This window comes from Camarhynchus parvulus, chromosome 6 (genome assembly GCF_901933205.1).
Source record: "Camarhynchus parvulus chromosome 6, STF_HiC, whole genome shotgun sequence".
In the NCBI taxonomy this organism is placed as follows: Eukaryota; Metazoa; Chordata; class Aves; order Passeriformes; family Thraupidae; genus Camarhynchus; species Camarhynchus parvulus.
This window is the reverse complement of record NC_044576.1, coordinates 34,176,524-34,186,523: the sequence shown is the minus strand read 5'-3', so window position 1 is coordinate 34,186,523 and position 10,000 is coordinate 34,176,524. Positions and strand designations below refer to the sequence as shown.

The 10,000-nt window shown below is 41.6% G+C and overlaps 1 protein-coding gene across 15 annotated transcripts in view; it reads left to right on the top strand.

The window, feature by feature from the left end:
- The window catches only part of EBF3 (EBF transcription factor 3), a 129,171-nt gene that overhangs the window by 93,482 nt on the left and 25,689 nt on the right, over positions 1-10,000 (top strand). For all 15 annotated transcript variants that reach the window (XM_030950874.1, XM_030950877.1, XM_030950873.1 and 12 more), the window contains one exon: positions 13-139. In XM_030950874.1, coding sequence (XP_030806734.1) covers positions 13-139 — 127 coding nt within the window. The remainder of the gene's footprint in view (positions 1-12; positions 140-10,000) is intronic.

The window sequence follows — 10,000 nt, the reverse complement described above, 5'->3', positions numbered from 1 at the left end:
CGATTCTTGTAGCTGATAACGCCCCACGCCATCAGAGTTCAAACACCACCACGGCACATTCCAGGAGTTGTTGAAGTAACCCTGTCCTACAAATCCAAACAGTTCTGCAAAGGTGCTCCCGGCCGATTTGTCTACACTGGTAAGTGTGTGGTTTCCATTCTCCTCTTGGGATGACAACTCCTGACACACAGGAATGAAAAATGCTGTTAAAAGTAGGATGTGTCTTGCAGGAAGTGTAGCTGGTGGTAGCTGGACCTCAAAAGACCCGTTCATGTGGGCACCCAGGAGCTCTGGTGCCCATCCAACCTCTTGGGTCTCAAAAATGTCCCCATGTCCCATGGGATCCGGCTCCCTCACAAGATGTCTGTTACTTCCTGTTTTCACATTGGCCAGAAATAGATTAACAATGGTATTTCCTACTCTTCTCCAGCCAGAAAAAGGAGTTAAGAAGTGCTCAGAGATGCAAAATATTTTTCAGGCCATCTATCCAAACTTCTTGAACTTCCCTGAAGGTTCAGTTGAAGTTTTAGGCATCGGTTCAAGGAGCTGTTGTTGGATCCAAATGACTTTATCCAACCCTATTCACAATCGGTCTCTAAAGATTCTCTCAGACCTAAAATTTGGGATACAAACTCACAAGCCTGGGAATGATTTATTTATGCCAATTCTTTTAAATACATTTGATTTTAATTTACAACCGCACAAGAAAAAGTCGGAACTTTGTGGTTTTGCAGTGGTTTTAATATGAAAATTCTTATTTTGGGATGAAGTATTGCTGGCTTTTTATCTGAAATGTGTATTAGAGTTTTTCTGGCATTTTCCAATGAATTTTACTGAGGTGCAGGGAGGGAAAAGGGAGAAATAGCGATTTAATTTACTGTACTTTTGGACGAGGATTCTAGGTAATAAATTTGATCTGATGAATCAATCTCTCTTTTGAAAACAAAGAGCCTTAACTGTTTACTCGACAGACTGCAGGGATTCGGGGAGAGCCCTCGCTGCTTATTGGGTAGATAATGCAGATTGCAGATGATGTGCAGATGATGTGCATTTTGATGAATATTTTCCCACTAGACTGCAACTGTTTCTATCTATTAATTTAGATCTAATGGGAAAAGTGTGTTCCTGGGTAGTTTTAAGGGAGGACTTTTGAAACTGTTAATGCATCGTGGATATGCTTTTGTGTCTGCCTGATGTCTATTGTTGAAATGAACTTTTAAGTGATGGTAGCGCCTGAGATTCCTATATTCTCTCTATTCCCAAAGAAATCAAAACCTGAGCAAAAATGCTGGCATCCAAACCTGGGTTTCTCACTTCTGGCCCGTGAAGGAGAGAATATTTGCATTATTGATCTTTAGGATTGGGTTTCACCAGAGCTTCCAAATGGGGTGGTGGTGACTGTGGTGCTTTTGAGGCAGATGATCTATCCCAAAATTGTTTTGCTGCAAAGGTGGTGAGCAGAGCTGGGGCTGTCACTGCTGTGGGCTAAGAAATGCTCTTATGAACAATATTTTATACATATACATATATATATGTATATATATATATATATATATATATATACAGACACATAGATACACATATATATATAAATATATGTATACATGTAGAGCTTATGCAAAGCTACAGCTGAGTATGACAAGCTAAAAGAAGTGTCCAACAAAATAAAAAATGAATGAATTAAAAGTCTCAGCCCAAGTTCCAGATATTTGAGCTGTTGGGAGCTGGTGCAGTTCCACGGCGCGCAGGGAAGCGCCGCAGATTTGAACCAGATGACGGTCTGGCTCTCAGGGCAGAGCCTGGAATTCCAACTTGCTTTAGAGCAATGTTTTTAACTTATTTCTGAGGCGTAGATTTTGCAAATGTGGCTAATATTGTTGTTTTGAGGTTCTTTCTAATGTGGAAGTGGAACTCTTTCTAATATATTTATGGAACTGGAAGAACAAACCATTCATTTTTTCCTTCTTGAGGTTGTCTTTTGTCTTTATCACTGAGTAGAGATGTTCAAAAGGATCATGAGAATGTCAGGAGCTTCTCCCACTGGAATGAAATTGTAATAAAGTTATGTAACTAACAACACTCTAACAGGAATAGATATTTAAAACACCTTTGGAGGGAAACAAAAGCCAAGATCCCAGCAATAAGGAAATAAAGAGAGAAAGCCAGAGCCTGCCTGGCCGAGAAACTTCTGCTTTGCTTTATCCCCGAGTGATAGGGTGGCTGAGATAGTGTTTGGAAATTACAGCTGCCATTGAGAGGGAAGCCAAGCCTTGCTGTATTTCAGAAAATGAAAATGCTGTAGCCTGGCGGAGGGAGGGGCCGGGTCCCCAGGGCATCTGTTTCCCATCAGTGTCCCACCATGCTTGCAGCCTGGCTTGGCACTCTAACATTTAACCTTCCCAGCAGGAGGTAGACCATAGGGCAACAAGGCTGCGGAATAATGAAACAAGAGTGTAGTGTGGTGCACAAAGCCTTTGTGAGCGCACAAGTTGAGACATTAAACCATCAGGGCAGGGAGATGCGAAAGTTCCAGATTTTTCTCCAAAGCCCCCATTAGCCCGGTGCAGAAGCAGGAGCGCGCCAGCTCCCAGCAGGCAAAGGCAAGGCCTTTCCCCATCTATCCATGCCTTTTTGCCCGCTGCTTTCAACTATTATAAAGATACAATTACCTTGGGAGATTGTGGCAGTTCAGTTGATTAGCACGGTGAATTAAAAGAATGAGTCACAAATGACATGTCCGGCTCTTCTCTACTAGTCCTTTGTATTCCCAGTGTACCTCACCCCTGTTGTAAGAAGGTCAAAAATTAGAGAGAGATAACAATTTTCAAGCAGCTAGCACTTAGGAGCAGAATTAACAATCATTCTGTATGTAATTGCCAGTTAATAGTAAATTGCCTTCTAGACTGTAAAATGCAATATAAACTGGTGGGCACCTAAAATTAAATTAATGAGGTATTTGCTGCATTTAAAAGTGAATAGTGCAAATTAATAACTGGGTACAATACTTGTTTTAATACATATCGAGCGGTGCAGCGTTTGCTTGTTTAATACTAATTTTAAAAGTGCTACCCGAAAAATTTGCTGTCTGTGGGTAAATCGAGTGGTCGGTGCGGGTTGTAGCCATAATTTTGCTGGTACAGTCTTCTAGGTTTCTAAATTAAATATCAGAGATTATTTTTTAATTAGAATATAAGCACTGCAGCCTTATTTGATTATGGCAAATTGTGATTTGTATGCTTTGAAATGAAATTATGTTACAGATAAAATTGCACCTTTACACACATATTTTAAGCTCTGCAGATTCTGTTGGTTTGCTCTCAGCTGAGCAGCAGGATTGTGTTTACAGTGTGTTTGTGCCACTGCCTTCCTGTTTCCTCTGTGTTTTGTGTAATTTCCCAAGCAAATAAAGGTTGCATAGCCTGATCTAGAGCATACCAAAGCAGTTTCAAAGAACGATTTGTGGCCCTTGGAACTTTTCATGCCTGCTGCTTCCACCCTAAGGTTTTTGTTGCACGCCCCTGTTTTGACAGCTTCTTTGGCTTTGAGGCAATGCCCCAGATTGTCAGGAGGCAGCAGATCCCTTGCAGGGGACCACGGTGTGTGATCACCACCACGTCCCCAGCAGAACGCATGGATGTCCAATCCATGGACCCATTCCCAGGCCTGCAGTGCATTTGCTGCTGGATGTGAACATGAAAATGATTGCTCTGCACAAAGCATTGTGTTGGGTTTGGAGGTCATGAGCCCATTACTTGAGGCTCAGGGTCCCTCCTGATGGAGCATTCATGGCTCGGGGTCCCTCCCGATGATGGAGCGTTCGTGGCGCGGCACGGCTGGCGCGGTCCCCACGGGGGGAGTCCTCTGCACTTGTGACATTGTCCAGGTTTTTGGGCTTGGCTCGCTCTCCCCTCGGCCCTTGGCTGCTTTCCTGGGCTGGCCCCCACCCCTTGTCCCCCTCTGAAAGATCTCGTGTTCCTCAAGTGTTTGGGAGATCTTTTGTGCACATTCAAATGCGGTTCTGTCAATGGTGCTGTTACACTGTTTAGAGTCAATAGCTCCCTTCCATCACAGCCAACACAAACTGGCTGTCTCATAGGTCAGTGCTCTTTAAACAAATTACTTGTATCCACAGAGCAAATGATTGTTAATTGCCTCCCACAAATCATACTATTTTTACTATGCTAAACTCCACGGCAAAGGCCTTAGTTAAATTTAAATCACCTGATTATTTCTTGTACATATTCAATTATTGCTCTGAAGGATGAAATCTGGTGACTTTGCAAGAGGAATGCTAAAAATATACAGAATGTATCCAGGCTTTTATTGGAAAGGCTTAAAAAAAAAAAAAGAAAAAGCAGTTACATTCATTTTAATGAAATCCTCAGCATTTCTAATTCATATATATTGCATTTCTTTTTTTTTTTTTCCTGTTAAGTGCTGTTGTCCTGAAGCAACTTACAGTCACTGTTATTACAGTATTGGTTATTTATTGATCAGACCTTGTGTCAGTATCAGTTGTTAGCAAGCTGAAAAAAAAATCAAGATAGAACAGATATTCTTGCCCTTTCTTCAAGCCGGGTCTCTATAAGTCAGTCAAAGTTTAGTGTTCAAGAGTCAGACCCAGAAAGTCTGTGTTAATGTGTAAAACTGCTTTATAGGCCTGGAGTAAAATGTATTTTTCTGAAAGCAATAAGTCAAAGGGGAAGGGATTCTGGTGAAGTGTCTATTCGTATAAAGAAGGTTTTTGAGCATGACATACATTTTTAATTAATAGGCCAATGCTAAACATACAGACATGATTTAGTAGCATCAAGTCAATAGTGTGTTGGATAATGTATATTATATAATAGCTCTTTTTTAAACAGTAGCAATTCCAGGTTTATCAGGGTCATTGCTGTCCCCTTTCTTTTCTGTCTCAAAGGAGGCCAGAAGAATGAGACATACCATTTGTGCTATTGCACAAGTAGACTATTTGTCCTAATCAGTGACACCCATTTACTAGAATTGCTTAAAATGAACTATACCTCATACAGAAATCGCACATTTAGAGTGTTCCATTCATCATCGGAAAATTGAGGGCCAGTAAACTTTTCTGTTCCTCCAGTGGGATCATAGACATGCATCAAAATGTTAAAAAATGATTGGTGAGAGAGAACTGTCACCCATTTATCAAGGAAAAGGAACATTATTTGCTAATTTCCCAACCAAGGCAGTGACAGGGTGCTTCGTCTTTAGACCCATGGTGACCAACATGGCCTTTTTGTTATTAGTACAAGTCAAGCGCTTTTTGGCTGTTGCTAACAAGACACATTTGTCTATCATCAGAGAGTGCTTTATTTTTTTCCAAGTAGCTGTGACCAAAGTCTGCTCTGGGTGCCATGAGCGGCTGCACCTCGCCAGGTCGTGGTAGCACTGAGTCACAGCACCACTGATAAATCACAAAGTTTCCGTGTCAAGGTGAAGGTATTGACTCTGCTGTACCCAAACTGACAAAATGTAGCAGCCAAGCGATGGCAATTCATCTTAAAAAAGAAAAAAAAAAAGAAAAAAAAAGGACAAAAGGGTCATCTTGGCTTCATGTAATAATCAGGAAAATTTGAGTGCTGAATAAGACCTTTGCCTTGTTTTCTCTGAGAAGCGGGAAAAACGGCTTTTCTCTTTTATATTTTTGTTGCTATATGCAGTCTGGAGCTAAATAGTAAAATCAGTTTCCTGAATATTAAACTGTCTAATTCTATTTTTCTTTCTATAACTTTAGCTTTACTGCTAATTTTTATGACTGTAGCCTGATTGTACTGCTTGGGCTGAAAACTTCCCCAAGTTTCAAATCAAGGAAAATAGGTGGAAGGACAGGAAATAAGATCTTTCACTAAAAATGTACTTCTTGTTCTCATATTATGAAAGCAAGAGAGCAAACAGACAAATCTGGGTTGTGTTGGAAGATATCCAGGTGAATTCCTGGGTTTGGCTGGTTGCTGCTATCCATGGCACCAGTATTCCCATTAAATTAATTTGTACTCTCAGGAAAGTGCTATGGAGATGAAAAGAAACATGTGGACTTTGTGGCCTTTGTGTTGAGAGCAACATAACATGGAAACTAGGAAAATATCCAGAAGCTCATGGTTAAGGAAAATAATGATTTTGCTGTATTTTGAAACTCATTCTGTTGCATATTCCAGTGCCACTGCTGTAATTAAAACACTTGGAAGTGTTTTCATGTCAGAAATCTGTGTGTTACAGATATGTTCTTTTAGCCAGGTGGTTTTCATGGAAGTTGATTTAAAGGCACTGGCTGAGGCCTAGTCCTCATCAGCATTAAAAAAAAATTAATTCATTATCACAACTGCAGTGAATGCAATTTTCTAAGGAAAAATGTCAAAAAGCATTTCAAAAATCTGCTGGATGTCAACTATTATTTCTATTTCACAAGAATTTCTAAGACTTACAAGGTGAATATGAATTCCTGTGGATGCCCATTGATTTTTGAGTCAACTCCCATTGAAGCCATGGGAATTGGTGTGGATGGAAGAGCTCCCTGATAGAGCTGGGGCTCTCTTCTGGAGCTGGTTGAGGGTCAGCTGGTGCTGATCCCATCTGGAATATTCCATGGTCCTTTCCAGGGATGTCCACTGGCTGTGGATGTGCCAGTGGAGCAGGAGATGCAGGGATGCAGACATCTGTCCCAGCAACCCATGCTTGATGAATTCCCTTTGCTATCCCAGTCTTTTATAAGCTTGAAAGCTGCAGTCTAGGACTGCAGAGTTTCAAATTTTAATTGCAAAATTCCCAACTCGTTAAATTGTTAAGGATGGAAATAAAGGAATTTTTTTTTGGCAAAATCTTGAGAACTTGTTACATTTGGATGTGCGTTATGGCTCCTCAGAAAACTCTGAATTTTGTTAGCTTAATTAAAAACTTTCAGCATCTGCAGTTTTCTCTAAGATAAATAACTTTGGCATACAAAAGTATTTTTATTTAGAATATTTTTTTATATCTGTATATTTTAGCATTCATAAATATTTTAAAATTTCCATTGAAGCCTAAACAGATAGTTTAACAGAATTACGAATGATTAAAATAATAACCCAGGCTTGCTTTCTTTTTTTTTTTTTTTTTGAAGTGGCAACATCCACTGTGCTTAAGCATTTAATAAAGCTTTTTATAGACTCTATGCATTCTGTGAGTTATTTGAGGTATTTTTCCAATATCCACAAGTAATACAGAGATTTCACAACTTTGAGTAAGATCTATTTTTGTTTAAATTATTATACAACAGAGGAATACAGTTGTAGGAGCTCTGTTAGATGATCTTAAGGATCTGATTATAAGTCCTATTTGTCTAAATATTATATTAAAATATGACAGTATTATATTCTTATGCTGGGTGATCGCTGCCGAATATAAATGGGGAGGAAGTTGTGCAGAATTCCAGCTCTTACAGATGTTTGCTGAGGCATCACAGATTTCATATGGTTCTGAGATGGATAAATACCCCTGAAGAGCTCAGCCAGTGATGACAGGCAAATGATCACATTTGCCATTTGCTGCCATCAAGCATCGTTTCCAGAGTACCTGAAATTCTTATATTTCATTGCTCTCGCATTCAGAGGACCTGAAATTCTTGTATTGCACAAGGATTGTGTAATTCAGCTCTGTGGCACAGCAGAATTTCAGGAAGAATTTCTGTTCTCTCAGGCTCTTGTAGCAGAATTCCAGCATAATTCTCTAAAATGTGTGTGGAAACAAGTGGATGGGGATGGATTCACACAGACCTATCTGTAAGGAGGAGATATTTATTCAGCTCTGTGGCCTAGCAAAGGAATAAAGTCCCAAATAATACCCCAAATGCAAAAATAGATGAAAGCTCAGTTTATTCCAGTAAAATATATCTTAATTAGTAAAGTACCTTGGAGTATTGAGCAGTTGAAATGTACATTTGGCTGCTCTGATGTAGTAGCACATGGTAACACACTTTCCTAAATCAGGAATATGCCTTATTTCTGGAGTACAATATTTTGGTATTTTTGTCATATGTTGTTTTCATAAAATGCCATGTTTTCTTGTAGTTCCGTATGTGTTGGGCTGTGGGACTTCCTTGGCATGATGAGAGCATTTATGATTTGATATCACACAGATTTCCTTCTCCTTCACTGAAATAGTGCCAAGTCCCTCCCTTGCAATGTTCCCTGCTAAAAAATGGAATGGTTTGGGTGGAAGGGGACCTCAAATCCCACCCAGTGCTCTGCTGGCATGGCAGGGACACCTCCTGCTGTCCCAGGTGCTCCAGCCCCAATGTCCAGCCTGGCCTTGGGCACTGCCAGGGATCCAGGGGCAGTCACAGCTTTTCTGGCCTGCCTGCCTTCCCTGTAAAAAATTCCTTCTGGGCACATTGATGTGTCACCTGGAATTTCCCATCAACCAACACCCCCAAGTCCTTCTCCTTGCTGCTGTTTTTTACCGATGTGTTCCCCACTTTCTCATGCTCATTCTGTAACTTTAATTGATGGCAAATTTGTGGGTATTTGACCCTGCAAACTCTTCTCACACTGAAATGCGTGGTGTGGTCTAATACAAAATCTCCATTGACCAACACCTCAAGTGGGTTAACTCCAAGTGCTTTCCATTCCCTACTTCAGACTTCACCTTCAAAGCCTTTAAATGTTTAAATATATCCAGTATCACTGGCTCTAAACACCCACAGCAGCAGCAGAGTGATGTCTGTACAACGGAGAACATTGGGGTGATGTCCATGTCCATGACCCAGGTGAGGCTGTCCCCTCCCATAAATCCAACCATCATGTGGCTCTCTGGGACCAGACATGTTTTCCTTCTATCCAGGTGCTCATCCAGTGACCCTGGATGTGGAGAGGAGAGAGCACACACAAGCAGAGGGTGTATGAGGTCCTGTTCCCTCTGTACTGCCTGCTTCACTCATTTTTAGAGGGTTGTATGGCATGTTAAGTGCTTTTCATTCATTCTCCCCTACTCTCTCATCTCCCTCTCCTGCTCCTTCTCCATCTCATCCATTCATTCACTCATTTAAAGTAAATCTGCAGCTATTATGATGGTAATGACTTTTTTGGCAAACATCAGAGCCTGGAACACAATCATTCTCAGTCAAAGTGGAAATGCCCTTGAGGAATCGAGGGTCATGAGGTATTAGTGCTTCACTTGTCACTGAGTGCCACCACCAAAGGTGTGCCAAGAGCCCGGGTCCTGTGGTGGGACAGCCTGGAGGGGCTGGGCTGAGGATCCCTGAGGATTATCTGAGGGTAGAAGACCACCATGGTTTTCCCATCAGATGTTTCTCAGCAGCCTCCTGGCATCTCTTGTGCACTGAGGGTGCACGAGCCCCTGCTGAGACCTCACAAGTGCTGGCATCAGGCTCTTGAAAATCAGGGGACAGATTATTAGTCACAGAGTGTATTTAAACCTTAAACATTTAGGGGAGATGCTTGTTGTTTCTTTCACAACTCTCTGGCCCCTCACCCTTGTTTTTTCCCTCCCCTCATGCTGTGCTCCTTCCATCCCTCCTGGAGGAGGAAGGCACTGGTTGGTCTGGTGGGTGACTGGAACACACCAGGGAGTGTTTTCCCCTAATTTCTTTTCCCTCTCCACTTTTGAATGCAAAGTTTGTTCTGCTGGGGATGCTCTGGCCTACTGTACAACAGACCCTGAGAGGGATGGATGATTCCTGAACTGAGTGATTTGACATTCATCTTCAAAGATCTCAAAGCCACAGATTAGCCTTCAAAACACTCTTTTAATATTTCTTGGTTAACTCCTATCACAGACTGATTTGGGCCAGAAGGGATCTTTAAAGTCCCATCCCCTGCCATGGCAGGGACACCTCCCACTGTCCCAGGTGCTCCCAGCCCCAGTGTCCAGCCTGGCCTTGGGCACTGCCAGGGATCCAGGGGCAGCCCCAGCTGCTCTGGGCACCTGTGCCAGGGCCTGCCCATCCTCCCAGGGAAGAATTTGTCCCAATATCCCATCTAAA